Source organism: Wolffia australiana, chromosome 18 (assembly GCF_029677425.1).
Source record: "Wolffia australiana isolate 7733 chromosome 18, ASM2967742v1".
Classification (NCBI taxonomy): domain Eukaryota; kingdom Viridiplantae; phylum Streptophyta; class Magnoliopsida; order Alismatales; family Araceae; genus Wolffia; species Wolffia australiana.
Genome location: NC_135852.1, coordinates 4,594,589 through 4,617,883, shown reverse-complemented (window position 1 = coordinate 4,617,883; position 23,295 = coordinate 4,594,589). Strand labels below are relative to the sequence as shown.

General features: G+C 36.5%; 1 protein-coding gene across 1 annotated transcript; it reads left to right on the top strand.

The window, feature by feature from the left end:
• The first annotated feature begins 17,515 nt into the window (after positions 1-17,515).
• Positions 17,516-18,588, top strand: LOC144715311 (ethylene-responsive transcription factor ERF061-like). The gene is made up of 2 exons (XM_078590239.1): positions 17,516-17,546; positions 17,891-18,588. The coding sequence occupies exons 1-2, from the start codon at positions 17,516-17,518 to the stop codon at positions 18,586-18,588; spliced, it is 729 nt and encodes a 242-aa protein (XP_078446365.1).
• The last annotated feature ends 4,707 nt before the right edge of the window (positions 18,589-23,295 follow it).

The following is a 23,295-nucleotide window of genomic DNA, read 5'->3' as shown; positions in this document are numbered from 1 at the left end:
AACCTAGCTAGGTGACCCCGTCCCCGCTCCGGATCGGCTCTCGTAGCTTGTCGGCGCATTGCACGTACCATCGTAAAACCATCGTCCTCGTTATCGTCATACATGCATTTCTGTTCTCCGCATATCCATCGGTTGACGTCGTGGACGTAACCCGATTAGTTTGTGATACGACACCGAGTTCCTACCCTCGGTGACGGTCGGACGCCGTTGAGACGACGTCCGGCATCATTTTCTATAAACTGGCGGGGGCGTTTAAGGTTCTGAAATAACTTGCGAGATCACAGCCAGGTGCGAAGCAGTTTATGCATTTGCATTTTGATGTATTTATATATTTACCCATTTACATTTTTGTATATTTATGTATTTATGTATTGGTTATTCTATGTATTTGTGTATTTATGATCTAGTTGTTTACATATCTACATGTTTGCATATAATGTAGTTAGGTATTTACGTAGTAGCATTTTGTGTATTTATATATTTACAAATTCACATTTTTGCATTTTAAAATATTTTTTATGTATCTATTTACCTATTTGTATTTATATATCTGTATTTATGTTTTTGTGTTTGCATATAATTATGTATTTCTTATTTTTTTGTATGAATAATTGATAAGATAAGTTTTAATGAACAAAAGGTGCAGGGTATATGGCGAACATACTTCATTTTTTCAGTGGGCATTCCAGCTTCAAATCCCATCACATGCAACTTTTTTATTCGCCCCTCATTTTGGTCTGGTTTTTGGTTCAGTTCGCTTGGAGGTCTGAACTGATAGGTCTTTTTGTAAACCTGTGAATCTGGAACCAACAGTAGCGGTTTGGTCCAGTTTTACTAAAGTTTGGTGAAAATAGGTGAACCCTAATTATGATCTCATCAATTATAAGCATCACTTGTGCATTCTAAGGAGTATACTATATCAACGAATATTGTAAGAAATGTAAAATGAAATTTGTGTTCTTTTTTCATTCAAATGACCATAAAATTCAGGTTATTAATCTTCAAAATTATTTATTGCACTTTAAAAATGAATTTCCTACTTTCTTGATTTTATGGTATGGTCACATAGTTTTCTAACATTAACTTCAGGGAAAATTCAGAATTTGTTTTTAGATTAGGTTAACTATTTTTTGGAGGTTGTTATATTTTAAAATAATATTCTGATTTTTTTGCTTTTTATTATTTTTATGGAATTTCCTAACATTAAATTCATTAATAAAATAATTCCATAAATTTGAAAATATAACTTTGAATTTATTTAAATATTCATGGTATTTTTTATATTGTATGCTCCTAGAAAATTTGCCATGTTACCAATTGACTAAAATAAAAGGAGAGGCAAAATCAGAGGACAGAGAAAATTGTATGGCTGATATTGCTCTCAATTGAAATGATGATATCTTATGATAAATAAGAAGCTTTGGGATGAAAGTTTGAGAGTAGTTTCATCTTTTACTATATCTTTAAATAAAACCCCATCCTTCAAAAAAAGGCGCCCTTGATTTGCTCCAACATAATCTCGTTTGGGTTGGTTCTTGTTCTCTAAGAGCGAAGAATTAAAGAAGTGCAATTTAAATCAAGATGGGTAAAGGGAAAGCATCATTTAAATCAAGATGACAATTGCTGATAGGGATAGTGTTATATTTATCTTCTTCAAAGCCCCATCTTTATCATTATAGAAAACAATTCACTTATTGAACCATAAAATAGGAGTAGTAATGTTGCTTAGGGCTTTTCGTTTTTGGAAAGTCTTTTTATAATTTTATTACAAACAACATTACTAAGCAGCATTATCATTGAGTAAGAGAATAAATGATTAATATTCTTAGTCATTTCATTTATGTTTGAGTTCAAAGGTGCTTCCAATCTGGACTTCATAGAAATATCTGCTCACTATTATTTGATCATTCTATTTAAATACAATGAATTTTTATTTATATCAAATAATTTATCAATATTATGATCTTTGGGCATAGGGAAATCATAATTACCTTGGCTTTGCGCTAATCGGTGTTGACATGAAGCACTACCTATCGTACAAAATTTTATTGAGACCATTTTATGAAAGCCATTCTGAATTTTATAAAAACAATGATAATTTTATTAAAAGGATTATTTCAGAGTATGAAAAAAATTTTAAGTATCATTATCTTTTTAAAATCCTGTCAATTCAAATTTGGAGAAGAAGACACCTAAAAAATAATTATTTAAGTATAAAAGAAGTGTATCTCTTTGAGATCACAGATTTAGCAAATGATTCATCGTTTACTATTTTTGATTAATTGATGAATGCACTTACTCGAAGAAAAACTGTTTCCAAATGAAATTCAGGATTTTAACTGGGGAAGTTTTAGATATATTTTCTGAGTTCAATAATGTTAAAAGTAATAAAGACTAAAATATCATAAAATTTTGTTATTTTTGTTGTACTTATCATGAAAATGGAGAATTCAAGGGGTTGAAGAAAATAATGCCATGCATTTTGACCAACATCAAAACCAATGAAATGATGGGGAAATAAGGGAATTACCAACTTAAACCCGGATCCCAACTTTGATTCCCGCAGAAGTCAGAACTCTTAACCATTGAATCTCAATCCGGCTCTCAACCTCAATTTTCATCAACACATGTGACTAATAAAAGCTTTAATGAATCAATGATGTAGATGATGAGAGAATTATTGGAGAAGCAATCAACGATGATGGAAGATCTAGAGAAGATAAAAGCGAATCACAACTACCCTAACATGGTCAAGTGAGATGTAAGAGTTTTGAGATAAACTCCCAAAAAGGTAAATTTATAACTCAAGCTTTACTTAATCATAGAATTTTATTTCATGTTGAATCCTTTATCATGACATAAAATGAGAATAAAATTGAAGATTCCATTTGGGTCGTACTGAGAGTAATACTTTAAAAATAATTGTCTCATTTCATAAGAAATTCCTGAGGATGAGGTTTGATGAGATGGGAATGACCATGAAGAAGTTTTGGTAGAAGAAACAAGTGAAGAAGATCCACAACCACAACATATTCAAATTAGATTTCCATCTACCAAAGCATGTGATTCTAAGTTTATAAAAAATAATTCTTTTGAAGATGAAATTGTATTAGATATTTGTTTTCTGTTTATAGAAGAATGTGATCACATTATGTCAGACATTCATTTGTTATTTATGAACAAAATAATGGATGAAAAGAAGAAGATTAGTATTAAGTTAATTTTCATCGAATCATTCCTATCTCTAAATTAGCCCACATGAGTATAATAAAGTTTGAGGATGATTTTGACAGTCATCGGGACTTCTATTTATAGATCAGAAGGTATGGATGGAAAGAGGAGGAGGAAACAAAAGAACCCTAAAAATTTGAGCTCAATCAAACTTGTGGATTGTCAAATATCGTGTTTTGAATTTGGAGAAATCCTAGCCCTTCATTTTTTCTCTCTCCACATCATTAGCATTGACGCTTCCTCTTTATTCATTTCAGTTTAGCTATCCAATTTTCAAATACTCCGCAATGATTTCAATCGCCTCGTCTTGTGCGTTGGTGTGCCTCAAAGTTGCCAAGTGTGCCTACACGGGAAAACAACAACAAATGATTTTTATTATTCCCTTATGGCATGACATGGGGTCGCATTGACAAAGACCATGTCATGGATTAAAATCAAGATTTTTATAAGATGCACAGGCAACTGTCATTAACGTAGGAATAAAAAAGATGCCCTGATCATAATCTAACACGACATGTGTTTTTGTGTGCTGCATGAGCATCTTTTTGCCTTTTTAATCAATTGCGAGAGTACAAGTGTGCAAGACGTTGACCATCTCAGTTGCCTTACTTTTCCCACTTTTTAATTATGTTGTACCTTGATACTTGATCACATTTATTGCAGTTAAAATCTCTTACTTTTTCCATTGATCCACGTTGCCTCTTGTGATAAAATTGGGTCCGTATGTCAGCTCATGATTGGTCCATTATGGCATGGTGATCCACGATGCCATAATTGTGCCTTTTTACAGTGGTAAGGGTGCCTAATCATGGGGAAACTGAGTGATTGGTTGGCATTCAACAAATTAAATGATGACAAATGACAGGTGCACTATAAAACAAAAATGTAATATTCAAAAACTATTATAAAATAAATACTAAGGTATAATAATATTATATATATATATATATATATATATATATATTGTGACTTAGAAAATTCATATCATTCTTAATATAAGCTTAAAAATTTGTAAAACAATATTATGAATCATAAAATTGAGTTATTGAAGGATATGATGACGAAAAAATCGTTAAATTTTGATTAAATGTCCAAAAATCAGAATATTAATCCAAAATATATTTGATCATCTTAAGCTTGATAAAACCCACATCTTTAATTATTTCAACGCATTGGAAAGGTGAATTTCATAAAGCTTGATAAAACCCAATTTGTGTTATTACTCACCAACTTATTATCTTTGACTCAGATTGCCATCTCACCTAAGCTAAATCTGAAACTCTAATTCTCAGCTGAGATGCCTTTCTTTTTCTATTTTGTCCTTATTTCTTTTACTGTGTCTTTCCTAATTAGGTATTTCATTATATAGACTAATGGGCCCAAGTAATGGCCCAATATGTGTAATCAAGAATCTGGTATATTAGACCAGAAAGAGGAAATAGAATGTTGTCATCGTTGTTCAATATCAATCTCCCTAGGGTTTCCTTGTGGAGAAGAAGGTCTTGGCTGATGAGCTGAAGATATCAGCTCCAAAGGTGACATGCTATCAGAGCCATTTGTGGAAGTACACACGTCTTTGTGAAAGGTATGTTCGTAGTTTCTTGCTCTTTTGTCATCCAACGCACCACGTCATTGGTCGTTCATCATTTCATTAGTATATTTCCTGGTTTCATGTATCCTGATTGCCATGTCTCACCTTTTGTTCATGCTTTGGTCATTTCTTGGAGTTGCATGAGGCGACTTGATGATGATTCTTGATATGCTAGTGCAGTGTGACATTTGGTGTTGTATACACTTGTGAAGCAAGTGTAGCTAGATGCCTTTGTGAGTTGTGGATGTGTTGATATTGTCGATCTGTTTTAGATGACTGCCACCAGTTTTTGTGACGCAGGAGTGACGTGGGAGTAAACTATTCAGATGGCAGTAGAGAAGATTGGTTCTAATGACCTTCAGATTGTTTAGTAGGATCAAGGGCTATCTATAGTGATCAACCATGGTATACATGAGTCTATGAAATATGCATGGATTAATCTTCTTCACTGGAGTAAATTCGTTGAAATGGTGCTTGAAGGACAAAGATTGTGATATCACTTGTTTGAAGAAGTGAAGCCTACATGCCCTCAATATACAGTGTGGAAGGATGCAGATGCCAGATTCAAAACCTGGCTTCTCAATAGTATGAGAGGTGATATTATTCCTAAATATCATCTGCTTCTAACTACAAAACAGATACGAGATAAGATAAATAACTATTGACCTACTTATGAGCTCGTTACTAAAGCAGCACTACTTTAACAACGAGACAAAATGGTTCAATAGTATGTTTGTGAACTTCAGGCACTCTCCGATGAGATGGATCTCTAAGGTCAGTTGCTGAAACAGGTTGTTTGTTCCAATATTATACTATGAAAGATCAGCTCTAGAAGTTCCTTTTGGAAATTAATGCAGTCTATGATTCGTTATGGCATCATATCCTCGATAGAGAGAAAGTCCCAAGTCTAGGGCAAGCCATTCAGCTAGCTCTTGAAGAAGAATATCATATACAACATCCATCCAATGGCTTTACTGGTGAGATTGGTTCTGTACTTGTAGCGATTACTAACAACCATGTAAGTGAATAGTCAGAAACATAAAAAATGAAAGCCTACATGGCAATCCATGGAACATATTGTTTGTTCATATTGCAAGAGGAAGGGGCATAAGAATTAAAGCTGTTGGGATCTCTATGGCAAACCACCTAGACAGGCTCAAGCTCAAGTGGTAAATATGCAGGATACAAATCCAAGTGGGGAGCCATCTAATTGTGAAGATGATGTTTCACATCCAACACTTCATGATATCCATGTACTCAAGGAGGAACTAGAGAAATTAAAAAGTATTGTATCCCCGGCTCCCACTTTTATGATTTGTACTGGTATGCATTCCCCTTCTCTTAATGTTCATAATTCATATCAAAACGCAAGGTGGATTATTGACTTTGGGGCAATTGATCACATGACTCCATTTATTTCAAAATTTCTGGAATATTCCATGTGCCAATAGCCTTTATGTATTGACAGTAGGGGAGGAGTCTCTCACAATCTTGGGCATTGGAACTGTTAGAATTTAAAATATGGGCTTCTTCAAAAAATTTCTACATGTGCCTATGCTCAAAGCTCAGTTAATCGCTCATCAAAGGCTGGTTAAATATTCCTTATTTTCTCTAACTCCTGATTCTATTAGTTGTTTTGTATATGATAAGAAGTTGAATTGACTCAAGGGAGAAATTGAAGAAAGGAACGACTTGCTGAGTTTGGAAGATTGATAAACTGCAGTACTAATGGTGAATGGAGGATACTATGGTGATGGCGATGACCTTACTATAGTTGAAAAAGTTAAACTGTTTCACTCTCATCTGGGACACCCCTCTTTTGAAATTTTATGGAGAATGTTCCATTTTTTTGCTCATAATGTGCACTTATCCAAACTTATATGAAATACATGTCAGTTTGCTTTACATAAGAGATCCTCATTTAAGGGGAATAATGAGAAAAGTGACATGCCTTTTGACCAGACGCATAGCAATATATGGGGACCTTGTACCATACCTTCCTTTCATGGGACAAGATGGATTCTTATAACTGTTGATGATTGTACTCGGTTAATATGGGTGTATTTTCTAAAACACAAGTCTGGGAGAATTGATATTCTTAAACATTTTATAGTTCAGATGCAGACATGGTATGGTGTAAAGGTGAAGAAGTTTAGAAAAGATAATGCCAGAGACTACTTCAATGCAATGTTAAAGACATTTCTAAACTCATGGAATCATCCATTAGTCTTCTTGTGCCAATACCCCACATCAGAATGGTGCAGTAGAAAGGAAAGTTGGACATGTGATTTAGACAACTAGAGCTCTGATTATTCACCAGGAGGTGCCAAATTTTCCAAGGGGTGAAGAACTGCTTACAACTATAATTGCCTACCATGAAAAGTACATGGTCATCAAAGTCCACAAGATCTCATGGCACAGTTCTTTCCTTCTGCCACAATGAGAACAGACATGAGACCTAGAATTTTTTGATGGACAGTGCTTTGTTCACAACCATAATCCAAACTAAGCCCAAAAGCTCTTAAATGCGTATTTGTCGGATACACAACAACCAAAATGGGTATAAGTGCCACCATCCCCAGTCCAAGAAAATGTTTGTCTCCCTAGATGTTGCTTTCAATGAGTCAAAAAAATACTTTGGAGCATGTATAAGAACCATCAAGCAAAAAATTGGAACTGAAGTGGGAGGTAAATTTCCATGCGTGTCTTTACCTCTTATGACATAAAATACTCATGAAAGGGTAGCTGGTATTGACTTATCTAACAGTCAAGAATTTATAAGTGAAGAAGGAACCCCCACGTTAGCTGAGAAAAAACTAACTAATAATGTTGTTGTTGAGAGCCAATAATATGAAACTATTGTACCCTGCATACAAACAGAGATATCTAAATGTGCGATAGAAACAGAACAAACACTACCAGAAGATAATCATGGGTGGTTAATTGCATTGAGGAGGGGAAAGCAAACATGTATTCAGTTCCCATTATATCCATTGTCGAATTTTCTTTGCCAGTCACATCTTTCCTCAACTTATCAATTCATTGCTAGCATTGATGCGACTTCTGTCCACAAGGAAATTAGAAGAAGCATTGAAGAATTCACAGTAAATGGAGGCGATGGATGTGGAGATGGATGTAGTTATTAAGAACAAAACCTAGGAGATATGTCTTACCACCTGAAAAAAGGTACAGGGCTGTAGGTGGGTATATACCATCAAGTATAAATTCAAGGTCTTTGAAAAGGTATAAAGCTTGATTGGTAGTGAAGGGATACACTCAATCTTTTATGATTGATTATGGTGAGACATGTGCTCTTGTAACTAAATTAAACACGATATGTATCCAGATTGCAATGTTAGTGAACTAGAATCGGAAGTTATATCAGTATGATGTAGAAAATGCGTTCCTACGTGGTGATCTAGATAAAGAGATCTATATGCAACTTCCTCCCAGATATTATCAGTCAGGATACATATGTCAACTGTGCAAGTTGAATAAGGCACTTTATGGACTGAAACAGTCCCCAAGAGTATGGTTTGAGAAGCTTTCTCAGGCCATGAGGTATATGGGATATCGACCAGGTAATGGAGGTCATACCTTGTTTGTGAAGACCAATAAAACCAAAAAAGTGGGTGCTTTACTTGTGTATGTAGATGATATTGTGGTTACTGGTGATGACAAAGACGAGATAGCTATGTTGGGCCAGAAACTTGCTCAAGCATTTGATATCAAGTCCCTAGGATTGGTGTATTATTTTCTGGGTCTTGAAATTACATATTCCCTAAGAGGTGTTTTTATTTCTTAAGGAAAATATATTTTGGATATATTGAAGTGAGTGGGTATGAGTAATTCCAAACCATAACCCACGCCCATTGATGCAAACATGAAACTTGGATTTTGTGAGGACGCTTCCACACTTGATCGTACTCAATATCAAAAGTTGATTGGTAAACTCATTTATCTTCAGCATTCCAAACCCAATATTGTTTCTACTATGGTGCTTTTCAGTCAATTTATGAATTGTTCAAGGGAACCTCATATGCAGGCACTATTCAAAGTGCTCGCTTATTTGAACAGAACTGTTGGACAGGGTTTGGTATTTCTGAGAGGTGAAGAACTGAAACTGAAAGCTTATACTTAGTCTTGGATTGTGATGGCTAAGGTCTTGGAGTGTCGATCAACTACTTGCTATTGTACATTTCTTGGAGGTAGTTTAATTACATGGCGAAGTAAGAAACAAAAGGTGGTGGTGAGATCTATTGGCGGAGCATAATTTAAAGGACTGGCCAAAGGGATCTGTCAAGTCATGTGGATCATAAATATCCTACTAGATATTGCAATAATGCAAGAAAGTCTCATAGTATTGTATTGTGACAGCAAATGGGCTATTGGCATATTTTATAATATCTTGAAATAATGCAAGAAAGTCTCATAGTATTGTATTGTGACAGCAAATGGTAATGTAGAATCTGGTATATTAGACCAGAAAGAGGAAATGGAATGTTGTCGATGTTCAATATCAATCTCCCTAGGGTTTCCTTGTGGAGAAAAAGGTCGTGGCTGATGAGCTGAAGATATCAGCTCCAAAGGTGACACTACTTTACACCTTGCTTCATTGTCTTCCCATATTTTCTATTATTTTGACTCCTTCATTTCTTCCTCCATCTCATATCTCTTAATTTTTCTGGATTTTTTCATATCCCACTATCAACCATGTTTAATAGTCACAGCCAATATCATCTTCTCACATCTTTATTTTCATTGCATTATGGTCTCATATTTTATATCTATTCACTCTCATCCCTTTGAATTTCTATTTACAGAGTAATACATCCCTTGGCATTGTTCCCTAGATTAGACTATCTGCTTTACAAAACACTAAATATGGAATGAAGCACTAATATTTGAGAACATCAGTGGTCTCCATAAGAATAAGATAATGAAACTTTAACTTTTCTAACATAGAAATTAAGGGATTAGAAGATATATTTAATAAAATAAGAATTGTGGAGAGAAAATAAGGTTGATAAATAATGATATGTATGTGATTGTTAATGTACATAATTGACCAGGGATTTATAATGATGACGGTTGAAAGGATGGATGCCAGGTTTGGATATAGTCTCAGTTATCAATTATTTTTCAATGTAATATTCTATCTGAAAATTCTATAAGGCAACAAATCGATAAAAATCAAAATATCTTCACTTTCATATTTGATAAAAATCATATAATCATTTGATTACAACATATTATAAATAGGTGATATTACTCCAATAATTATCATGTTATCAACATCAAACCACAATTTATGGTTAGAAAGTGTAACACCTCAGCAAAAAAATTATAAAATAATAAATTTCATGAATTTCAGATTCATCGTGTGCAAACTCATGGACAAGATATAGAAATGGAGCAAAGAGAAACAAAAAGGGAGGACAATTTTTTAAGAATCTGAGGACGGCATATGACATGCATCAGAGAGTAACTATTATCCTAAAATAAGGAGTGGAAAATATTTTTTCAATTTTTAGATTATAAGACATGCTGGCTACATGACCTATCAATCCACCAGAAAAAAATCAACAGTTTAAACTGATCCAACTCTAGAATCTTGTATCTCATAGCACAAAAATTATTGGGTTTTTGTTATGAAATTTGCTTATTTTTCTACATCACTAAAATTATATATGAGTGTTATTAGGCCAAACATATTAACTTTTTTTTTACTGTGCTACTCTGGTTTTTGGTTATTTATCAATATCTAGGAAGATTTTTCTGACATCTCATTCATAATATTTTTATTATTATTCAGAATATATTTTGTCGACAGGCTGGACTTTATATTCATGTGGATACTGATTTTCCAAGTCATAATACATATTTATTTAATTTATAACTTAGGCTTCCCTTTTTTAATACCAATCAATATATTTAAGGTCTTTAGAGTGCCCTGATACGTGTTGCATGATGACATGCATTTTTAGTACCTTATATGATCACATTTACATGTTTAACGGCACCATTTTTTCATCTTGTTGATCATCACTAGTATAAGAAACTAATTCGTTAATCATCATTCCCTGTGGAGATGATCCATACACATCACTAACTATGTATTTTTAAGTATGGTCAAAAATATATATTTTTATTGAATAATCTCAATCACCCTAAAATTTTTAACCCTAAAATGGAGATTATCAGATGTAGAATTCTAAATTTTCAGCATGAACACTCTTTATTTTTTAAAGAGTTTTTGAATATATCTCAACACTAAAGCAAAAAACATACGAAGACAAAGTCGATAGAGGAGAGGCTTCAAATTATAGAGAGAATCATCCTCAAGATTACATTGTAAAGAAATGTAGGGAATAGAACGACAAATATTAAACTACTTTTCTGCTCCACTAGGATATGAGCCACTTCCTAAAACTACCGCTTCTATTGATGAAGGGTCAATTTTAAAATTGATGATCATATGATTCAGTCTCTAATAAACTTTGATAGTTTATCTCAGGAGGAGCCTAATAAACATTTGGACGAATATACTATTTCTTATCAAAAATTTTACTTTCATAATGGTACAAATGAGGTTATAGAAGTATGTATTTACCCTTAAGTCTTAGATATCAAACTAGAAGGTTTGATAAGGAAATGAAAAGAACAATTTAAAAAAAAAAATACTATAAAATGAATGCATATTGAAGGAGGATAAGACAATTCTGGCCAGGATCCAATAAAGTCCTATGTGATTCATAGGAATAATTTAAAAAATTATCCTAAAATGTCCATACCAGGGCATAGAATTAGGAAAATACAATTTTTTTATGCAGGACTATGAGATAAACACAGAAAGGTGATTGATGTTTCCAGTGAAGGTAATTTTGCACATAAATATTTAGACAAGACATTCTGAATCTTAGAAGCTTTATCATAAAATAATTATTTTTATGTTTCTCTTAATCGTAATGGAAAATATGCAAAATCTCAGAGAGGTCGGATGATTGATGTAGGTGCTATTGAGCCTGATTTATGGATCAAACACTAAGTAAAATATGTTTAAAAATTAAATACAAATATCTCAACGTTGTCAACTAGATATTTCTCCTTGACATCATTCTTCTAGCATTTATCATGTTGCAGCAGAATGCCCATCGAATGAACAATATATAAAAATCTAAAGGTCCAAGATGAATATCCTTGTAACACAAAAATCTTGGATTTGTAGAAACACAATGTAACCTAGAAATAACATATGAAGAAATGCATATCGACATTCTTTCTCTTTTCATCAGCAGCAACAACAAAATTTATGCCCATGGGCCAGCCACAACATTTTTGCCAAACTACTAATTCTTTATATGATGAGTATTCCAACAATATGCAGGAAAATAAGGCTAATATGAATCAAGCAAGATCAAATGATCCGGATGCTCTATTAATTCAAGAAGAAAATGGAGGAGATGGGAAAAGAAATTTATGCAAGGGCGGACGTAAATAAAAAAAATCAATTGGACGATAATGGATTCTCAATGCATGAAACAAGTCAATTCCCAAGTTAGTCTCAAATTAATCCTCAGAATTTACCTTTGGTTAAAAGTTCAAAGTGAAAGGTGAAAATCTTACCCAGTATTTATGAAGTTCAACGAGAAGAAGAAGTATAAGTTCCTCTATACAAATTACATAATCTTAAGAAGATAGAACCTAATCCCAAATATATATTATATTTATTTCAATCATTCTCTTGGGAAGGCTTGGATGCTATGCTATGATTTTGGGACCTCTATGAATATTGTCAAAAGTCGGTAATGCAGTGAATGCAAACAAAAAGGTGGATATAAAAAAATATCCAAAACCCAAAATCATCAACTTTGCATAGATCATATTTTTTATTTATTTGATCCTTTAGTGAGCATCTATAAGTTGTTCAGATGTCCAACCTCTAGACATATCAACATGATCTGTAGAGTGCTAATTATCTTATTTCTTCTGTCAGACTCTATAGTTGGAAGTATGATTTTTACTCCATCCAATCTGACTGAAGGAAGAGAAGAAAGGAGGGCCATGCACAATGAGCCTTTGGTGCCTCAGGTTTAAGGATAACTTGCATGACTATGGCATCAATCAACCTTATTGACGCTATGTACAACACTACTCACTGATCTTTACAAATCAGTAAGCAGTTTCCCCAAACAGTACCTAATATATGATAAACCTTACTTATCATTTAAGTGGAGCTATATAGCACAATTTTATCCAGAAATCTTATTGTCCTTTGCTAGTGTCCTTCAAATAAAAATGTTTTGGAAATATATTTAAAAACTAATGAGTGTGTATACATATTATGGTCTCATAATAATTCATTTGTCATGACATGTATTCATAGGTTTCAATTGCTACAATCAGACATGTATGATAATGAATACATACTGTATCAATGAATTTTGGCTTGAAGGCTACAAATATTTTCAACACTCGACACATTCTTACTCCTCAAACTTAATTTAATCAATTTAGTTAAGGATTAACTGAAAAGTTAAATATACAATAATGCTCTATTTCCTATAATGGAATTTAATGCTCAACATTTTTTTCTGGCATGCTGATCAATAAGTTTTAGAGCTATTTTTATCATTCTACATGATTAAGGAATAAGAACTACATCATTGCCGTCGTAAGTTTTCGGAGTCCAGACTTGGAGAAAATCATTATGGGCATTAATCATGCAGATGATTTTTATAAAAAACTTTGGAGCCGCCAACCATGACGGGCACTCGGCCACACCATGTACTCCAATAGATGTGTGTACTCTATCAGCCAAGAATTACCATAATATCCGTTGGTTTCCAAACCTCCTTCGTATCTACTGTAATAGTATAAATATGGAGACTAAGGTTGTACGTATGTTAGTATTTTAGATATTATACAGTAAACTGCAACATCTTTGAAGGAATATTCCAGAAATATCCAGAGATATATTTGGAAGGGTTGAAGGACCATTATCACATTTACATCTAAAAATAAAGGACGAAGGACGGCTGCAAATCTTGCCCAAGCCCGATTAATCAGCCAATGGTGTGAAAAGAAAGTATTCACTTCGTATTCGTTCGCAAATTACTCACAACAAATTCATCATTTCTTCTCCGTTTATTTCTCCTTCGCTTTGGGATCAAATGAGAACTTTAAGTACAGCATCGAAAATAGCTTGGCCCTGTTGAAATTCGGAAAACACTAAGAAGTTCAGTGTGACGGGCATGGATGTTGTGTTTATCTCTGACATGGTGTACAAACGCGTTTCTGAAGTCTTGGAAAATATTTCACATACTGTTGTACCCGCGGTTGCAGTGTTAGCTTTGTAAGAGAAATCAATGAGCAAAGTGCACTATTGCCTGGGATGTTCTTTTAAGATATCTGTCCTTTCAAGATTGGCACTTGCCGTGCTCCTTAGCACCGGTCTACCGACATTGACGTGGACAAAACCACAACCAGAGAAAGAGCGATAAAGACCGAGAGAGAGAAAGAAGAGAGAGAAAAGAGAGAGACGACAGGGAAAGAGAGAAGAGAGAATGGAAAAGAGAGAGAGAGAGAGAGAAGTGATGGTAGATTTTTACGGCGCAGAAATTATCATCCCTTAAGTGTATATTCAATGCCAGTGTCTCAAGAGGGATCTTACTCTCTAAATCGTAATTATTTCTCTAGTGACGGATCTTTGGCAGTTAATCGATCTATTACTATAGACAGGAGGGGAATTTGGACGTCCCCTGATACGTCCTTTTCACCGTCCATTGTTTATTAAGGACTTCATTCAAGCATTGAAAAAGACTGTCAAATAAGAGTTTCCGACTCTGTACACTGCCATGTAGTTCGTAATATGTAGATGCAGCTCGTCTCATGTTTGTGTGCTTGGAAAACCGTGTCTCTCGGGATTATCGATCAAGGTTGATATACAAAACTAAAAGAGCGTTTAAGAATTTCAAAGAAATGACCTCGTTTTAATTAAGCATTTTAACGTCCAAGTGCCCTCTTTCACACGCATATTAAAAAAATAAGACAAGAAGTTCCTCTCCAGCTGTGGCTAACATTTGACACGTATAGAGTTCCAGATCAAATGACGTTATATTCCGGCCTGTAGGAATCGAAAATGACGCTCCATTCATTTTTCTGCTGGGTTTAATTAGCAACTTTGACAGAAATATCAACTACTTGAAGACGAAAATAAATGTATAATTTCCCTTCGGCATTGATTCCCTATGACGTAGACGGATGACTATAATTTTAACTCGATCAAATTTTACTACGACTCCGTCTTCGTGATGTTATTACAGCATCCCTCAGTCCTATTGAGGCCACCAGTTATCCCTTATTCATAAAGCATTTTTATCTTGTATTGTTTATTTATGTTTGTCCATCATTTCTTCTTCTCATTTTTGGAGGGCCAATATTCGTCTGCATGCGCATGAAACTAGCTGCTTGGGATCAGCGCGTAAATGCCTGATGAAGTAGACTGCATATGCGCGGAGTCTTGACAACAAGGGATTTGTGGCCTTCTCAACTATGCTGCAGCAGGTGGGTATCGTTTTAATCATAACTTCACAATGACAAAAACTATAACGCATCTGTGAAATTATATTAAAATACACGCCCATTGTTTAAAGGACCTGCAATAGACGTCTACAATAGCTGGGAGAGGAATTTAATTTACAGGTAACAGCCAATTCGGCATGATTTAGTGATAGGCACACGGCGGCGGCCGGGCAATGAGTTGATGTTAAAAATATCCATCAGTAGTGCAGAAGAAAGACTGGATGAGTTGTCTCTCCAGCCAACCATATGCCATAACTCGGTTGCCAGAAGTCGCATCGGGGGGTTTAATAGTAACGATGATGAGGTTTGAATGGGAGAAATTTTGCTTTTGGCAATTAACAAACGAGCCCCACGTCTCATGCAACACGGATATTTTCTCCGGTGGGTAGGCGTCGTTGTCTGCATCGAATGAAACATCAAGTTAAGCGGGAGAGAGAGGGGGGGGAGAGAGAGAAATGGGGTTGATATGGATATTCACTGTTCTTCAGAAACGCAAAATATCTTTCTTTGATGAATCTGCGGTACCAGTCTTAAGGGCCAGCTAAATCATAATTGTTTTACTCATGACAAATGGTCACATTTATTAGATCTACGACCAACAGACACGTGGAGCATTAAAAAACATTCAGTTAAGGCTACGGCCATTGTACTGTATAACCTGTCGATGCTGGCGGTATCAAGTTTGTTCTGATTCCGACCATATTCTTAGAGTTTTTCAGATATGCTCCACAGATTTTTTTCGATATGCCATCAGTGTATTACATGTCCGCAAAGTATCTGTAGCTTACAAAGCAGTCTCTTGGGGTACCGTCTTCCATCATGGATGGTAAAGAAACATGATAGATCGATTAATACTTTCATGAATAATTTGTTCAGGCACCAAAAGCAATGATGTCGTTTTCATTAATGATTTTAACGTCACGGTACCCTTTTAAACAAGTCTCTTGGAGATTAAAGACATGAAGTGCCTTCCCATCAACTAATTAAAATTTGACACGTAATGGCGTCGCACATAAAACTGCGTACGATCCCGGCTCGGGGCGAAAATGACGCTCCACTTGTCTTCTTGGTACGTTTCATCAATGGTCTTGACAGGAAAATCGAGTATTTTGTCTGGAAAATTAACGGATAGCTTCCCTTCGACATTGATTCCACGTGACATAGAAGGATATGTATCTCTTTAACTCTCTCAGTATTTATAACCACTCCGCCATTGTAAATTTGTAATCTTATTACAGAGGCTCGTAATACTTCTGCGTCCACCGGTTTTTTCCTCGTTGTAATTTTTTCCCAACAATTATGCCTTTTCATTGGTTATATTTATTTATTCCCGAGTCTATGGTTCCGTTTCCCGTTTCTTATTAGGCCAAGAGTATTCTGAACGCATATGAATCTGGGTCTTTGGGTGCGTCATAGATATCTCAACGACTGAAGTAGACTGATTATCCCCGGAGTCTAGGTGACTGACTATTAATAGCATTCTACCCTGGGCTTTGGGTGGGTAGATATTGTTTTTTCATAAAAATACACGTTTCAAGGACCTGAAGTCGATTTTTGGCATAACAAATTAAAATCCAATTTACAATAAATTCGGAATGATTAGGAGAAAGGCACGTGGCGGGGTTGCCTTTACTGAGATCTGAAAGGGAAAGAGTCCTTACCCAATTAATATGGAAACCAAAAGAATTATGCAATAATAAAAACTTTTCCGATGGCCTAAAACGAGAAGAGATACAGAGAGTGGGAGATTTCAACTTTGAGGATAACCTTTTTCTGTTTGACGGATCCGAAAACCTTGATTTAACGGTAACTTAACTTGAAAGCAGCACATTTACTATTCTCGCATTCCAGTTCATGGTAACCCAGCATACATTTTTCGATAAACTCCTCTTCCCTTGGAAAATTTACCTTATTTGGAAGCGCTAAGTAGTACATCATAGAGATTATGAGGAAACACGTGGACGGTCACCGACGAGGGCGATGAAACAACGACGTAAGAGCGATGTCTTGGACAGTGTGGCTTAACCTCTATAAATAGCACACTACGTATTCATTTGTCCCCCACGTCCCCAACTGGCTTTCTCGTTGGTTTGAAGATTCGTACTCGACATGGAGGCTACGTCGCAGAGGATGAGCGCCGGTAACCTTATTATACAAGCCTTTTATCTTTTTCGGATAATCTAAGAGCGAGCTTCAGAGGCGTTCCCTTCAGGAGACGGTAGAGATGTAGGGACGGATGACGGCATGTCATCAGTTCCGAGCTTTATCTTCCTTCATCAGTCGTCTTGACATCGGAACAGAAAACGGAAGACGAAGCTTTTTCGCCTTTTTTCCTTTGCGTTCCGTTCATCCCTCGGCTGAAAACTGAAGGAAGCTGTAGCCTCGGTGACGGATGACCGACAGAATTGCACGTCCGTCCCGTCCCACCCGGCCTACTTCGTTGTCTTCCCTGCAAACCTAACTTTCCGAGTTATTATTTTTCAGGTGACTCTTTCCGTCTGGACTCCGTTCCTTCTGAAAATATGAATTCCGAAGAGCATCGAATACTTCGGGCGGTGCAAACCTCTGCAGCGGTATGCCGCTATCAGCTTGAGCAACTACAGCGGCTCACTAGGCTGACAGGCAGCGTAAGAAATGAAGCGAATATGTATCGCGGTGTGAGGCAGAGGCAGAGGGGCAAGTGGGTCGCCGAGATCAGGCTGCCTCAGAGTCGGAGGAGGGTCTGGCTGGGGACTTACAATTGTCCCCAAGACGCTGCCTTTGCATATGATCGCGCAGCAAGTAAGTTCCGAGGAGTGTATGCAAAGCTCAATTTTCCCGAGCTGCAGGGTGGCGCCAGCACAACCGTCGGATTTGATCTGCAAGCTGTGGTATCCTCTGTGGACGCCAAAATAGAGGCTATTTATCTTAGGCTTGCTGAGGAGAGGAGGAAAGAGGCTGAGAAAATCGATAGTAAGAGAAAGAGGAAAGCGGGGGATGAGGCGATATCCTGCACACCATCCTTCCTTGGCCGTGAAGACTCATCTAACTCTTTTTATAGTTCTTCTTCCTCTTCTTCTTCATTTGAAGAGGAAAATATAATGAACTGGGACTACATGACGCAAGACGTCGCTGGGGAGTTCTCCTTGGACAGGATGGCTTTCTTCGACCCGGAGCTGATATGGCAAGTCCTTGCAAGTTGATTTTCTGGCTCCCGTTTTCTCTTTTGTTGAAGTGAGTGGGAATGCATGATAGAGGTCGAATGATCGTGTTAGCAGTCGTGTACTTATTGAATAGATATATCCGTCAGAATGATCCTGTCAGCTGTCGTGTACAGTTTGTATAGATTATCCGTCAGAACACAACGAGAAGAGAAAGCGATGTATGGTTTCTGTTAGCCTAGTCTTTTCATCTATATCTGAAGAATACTTTAGGATTTCTTACATTGTTTTCATAAGGATTAATCGATAAAGCGATAGAACATATATGGACAGAACATATATTCATGGATAGCGAATCCATGCAATGAAGACGACGTACGTTAATCATTCCAAAATTGTTCTCCAGGCTTAGCCTTTTGAGCCAAACAGTCACCTTAGTTTTGGGAATAATGGGATCTCTCAAAGAAGCATCCTTGTTACTCAGGGATGGGTCTCTTTAATCTATGCTTAATCATTGAATCATAATTTTGAGGATAGACGTATCATCTGCATGTATAAGTAAAACTTAATGAAATGCCCTAATTTAAAGATCATGATAAATTAATCAATTTATTAGGGATACGATGACATTCATTCCACAGTACTAATACATTTGATTTTGAAATTATGAAATTAGAACTTGGAATACATGTGTTTAACATGATATTCTGGAACAAACATAATGAGCTCGGAACTTTTCTACCATTAGAAGGCAATTTGACCAATCTCATCCATTATCAAATTAGCATATGACGAAGCAAATTTTGGTGTGTTAGTATGGCGTTATTATTGATTCACAACAATCAAATCATATTTGTGGATTTTTAATCATACGCAAGAGGTATAGAAGAGAGAAAGCTAGTGTTCTCCGGGATTGGCTCTTAGAGGTATAATTAGTTAAGTCATTAGAAGAGAGGGATAACACATACTAGGATAATAACACTAATAGAAAATTTTATAATAATTATTATTTCGATTCAAAGATGAGGAAACTGCACGAAGATATCTCTAGAGGTGGATAAATATACGATAAAGAGGTAATTGGAGGGGTGAAAAGTTATAAAGAGACATAGAATAGAAAGCAGAAATTAAAGAAAATTGAAAAACCTCAAACAGTGTTTGTAGAAATGTTTAAACAAAAGAGAACATTTATATAGGTTTTATACTCAAACTTTCCTCTGTTAATTTTACTAGAAGATTAAAATTTGTAGTATGAGATTAATCCCTAGATTAGGAAATTAGATAATTTTGTAAAATAAATAAAGTGGAATAAAGTCAGTTTGAAAAGAGGATGAGTACCAACTGTTAGATGAAATGCTTGACAGAAAAAAATATTTTTTAATATGATTTTTAGTTATTATTGTTTATGCTTTTGTTTTTTATTAACATAACTTTACCTAAATGAATATAGTTCATGACTTACCAGACCTCTACACACTGTGGGGTGGTTGACGTCACCTTTAGACCTCCAATGATTGGCGGCATGATCCTCCAGTTTTGTCACTCATGTCTCTCCTCTTCGATCACTCTCTCAATGACCTATCTTCAGGTCCAGGGTTGTCACCGCCTCTGGCTGAAAGAATCAAGAGGAAATAAAAAGAAAAAGGATAACCTTCCCCCATTTAAGTTTCAATAATAAATTTCAAATTCGATGAGGAAGGTACTTCATTAAACAACAAAACAGAGTATGTATGGTTCAGGAGAGAGTCGCCTTTTACCAATATGGTATGTTCCTGGTACTTCCCAAGTGGTTAATGCTTCTATTCTAAATTCTCTTCAATTGAAGTTTCTTTTCGAATGACAAAAAATGATGGTCAAGGGTGGAAACTAATAGTGTCACCTTGACTGTTTCATTTTTTGCCATTAGGGTTTCAACAGATGTGATTAAATCACAGTCGTGGACTGACTTATGGTCAGTGGTACTTTATCCCTGTCAGGATGCCCTATCAGCATTCACGCCCAGGTGCCATCTCTATATATGTCCACTTCAGTGCCTCTTGACCAACTTGCAATCTCAAATATGAGAAGACAAAAAAATTATACTTGATCGTTTGATCGTCTTTAAGAAAATGGATGGTGAAGATCAAAAGGTTTCTTAAATAAAAACCTGATTTGCAATGGGCTTCAGGCGGGATCAGCCACAAGCTTGTTATATCCTTGTTCCTGTGTTTACTTCATGAGGCAGCTCACAGAGCGTGTTCTATTGGCTCACTGACGGACATGTTCTTCTCTGAAATCACAAGAAGTGTTATCCCATATAGAAGATAATAAAAATCAAAATCATATTAAGTGCTAAAGGGAATCAAATCAAATTTGAAATATAATATCCCTTGCGTGTGCAAAATCCATGCATTGATGTGTTCTCCCTGTGTTCCCACGGTTTTTGTCTGAGATAGCATCGGGTGTCTGTGCTTGTGTGTGTGGATGTGGTGGCCTTCGCTACCATGGGTTCGTGTAATCATGAATAGCTTAGTGGTTGTTAGTGTGCTACTCGTGGCTATTTTAAAAACCCATTTTTTCCATTAGGTGCTTCTTCTGTTTTTTTAAGAATTCTCTTGGAAAGAAAAATCAAACATCAAAATGCATTTACAATGTTTCCATTGTTGTCTTATTCGTTTAGAAATCATCAGAAATAAGAAAAAATAGGCAAAAATGCATGAAACTGAATAATCTGTCAAGCACAAAGACATGTGCATCATAATTCAACCTTTTAGACATATTATTACCTTAAAAATTAAAACAACTGCCTGCATAAATTATTATGTCAGCATATAACCAAAGAGGCCTTCATCACATTCAAGTGTAACTCAAGCTTATAACTGATAACCTATATTGATCCACTAAATGGCATATATCAAGCCAGCTACAAATGTCAAGCCAGCTATAGCGGTGAGGTGCGTGGTGGCGGCGTCGATGAGTGTGGCGGCGATGATGACGGTACGACAGCAAAGTGGTGCAGGCGCAGCGGCGGGGAGGTCGGAGCAGTGGCGGGCGTGGCAGCAAGGTGTGGCGATGGGTACAGCGGCGGACATGGAGGCAGGCACACCAAAGGGCGCTACGGCAAGAGTGGCGTTAGGCACAGTGGTGTAAGTAGCAGCAGGCACGGTAACAGGCACAATGGCAGTAGGGTGCGGTGGCGCATAGGCAATAGAGTGAGGTAGCTTGGCAACACGAAAGAAAGTAGGGTGTGATGGCTAGGTGATAGCAGGCGACTACAGCACAAAGGTTGTAGGGCAGATAGGTACGGCGAAGGTTGGGCACAACGACAATGGCAGGGCACGGTGACAGTGGCAACGACGGCACACGATTGGCAGCCGCGACGGCAATGGCATGGCACGGCGACAGCGGCGGCAAGTGGTTGGCAGCTGGGGACTACGGCTATGGTTGCGGCCGCGGCTGCGGCTTGCGGCTGGAAATACAATCGCAGCTGCAGCTTGCACTACGGATGCGACCTCGGCTGTGGCGCGGTTGGTGGCTAGAAGGCTGCGGTGGCCGCACAATCAGCCGTGGCGGCAGCACAGGCGGCCCAGAGGATGGCGGTCGCGGGTGGGAAGGCCACCGACAGTGTCTGCGCTGGCAGTTTCTGGCGAAGACAGCGGCAATTTTAGGCAAACTCTAGGGTTTTTCCTCTCCCCTAACTTTGTAGTCGTTTTTTGTAAATATGGAAAAAACTCAATTAAACACTAAAAAAATCAAGAATGATCCTTAAAAATCACATTTTTTCAATCTTATTTTCTCCCCTCTTCCTCTGGGTGGGCCCCACCTTTATAGGCACAAATATGGGCCTCCCCTTTAAAAATAAAGGGGATAAGGCTCAATTAAGAGTAATTAGGGCTCCCTCATAGGAGAGAGAAACCCACTAGCACACCAACACATGGGCTCACACACGCACAAACATGTAGGTCCATACAACGGTCCATACACATGCGAACAAATAGAAAACAGACACATACGCGGCCAACACATAACGCCTACTAAAAAAGGAAAATAAGGAAAGATAATGTCAAACCTTTCTAGCATGGTGTCAAGGCTGGGTGCTTAGAAGGCTGGGTGTCGCGCGTGAGCCCTAGCGCAACAAAGTCGTTCACCGGAGTCTTCAAAGCTGGATGTTCCCCCATCACTTACATTATTTTATGTTCTTCACTTCGATTTACTTAGATCTAAATCCTTATTTTCCTCATCATCTTATTCTTATTACCATTTTCTCCATCTCACAACCACCTATCCATTCTTCCATTATAACCGTCAGTTACGTCATTATCATTTCTTCTTTCACCAATCTATTTCACCATCATCCATCCACATCTACTCACATCTATCCACCCATCTCCTCATCCTACTTATTTATGAATAGTCTAGATCCATTATCCCTTCATGTCTCGATCTATCTCTCTGCCACTATCTATTTCCATTTGATCTATCCACATCCTCTTACCTGTTTCTCACATTTGAATTCATACATCAACCTTATTAAATATTTATTATTACCCTCTCACCGCGTCATATTTATCACATAATCTCCCCTTTTATATGTATCTACTCTAATCACTGTTAAATCGTCATTAAAAGAGTATTGAAACCCTAATATATGTTCCTTGTTGAGACGACCATTGCTCGTCCCCAATTAGTCAAATTATTTTTTGAGTAAATTTATAAATTACAATTGATTAACTCAAATATCAATGAAAAATTAACACACTAATTATTATT

What these genes read in the sequence shown, in the direction of transcription:
- LOC144715311 (XM_078590239.1), top strand. Translation starts at nt 17,516, where the DNA reads ATGGAGGCTACGTCGCAGAGGATGAGCGCCG. An exon ending in GTCGCAGAGGATGAGCGCCG is followed by an intron (nt 17,547 to 17,890) that starts GTAACCTTATTA and finishes ATTATTTTTCAG; the next exon opens with GTGACTCTTTCCGTCTGGAC.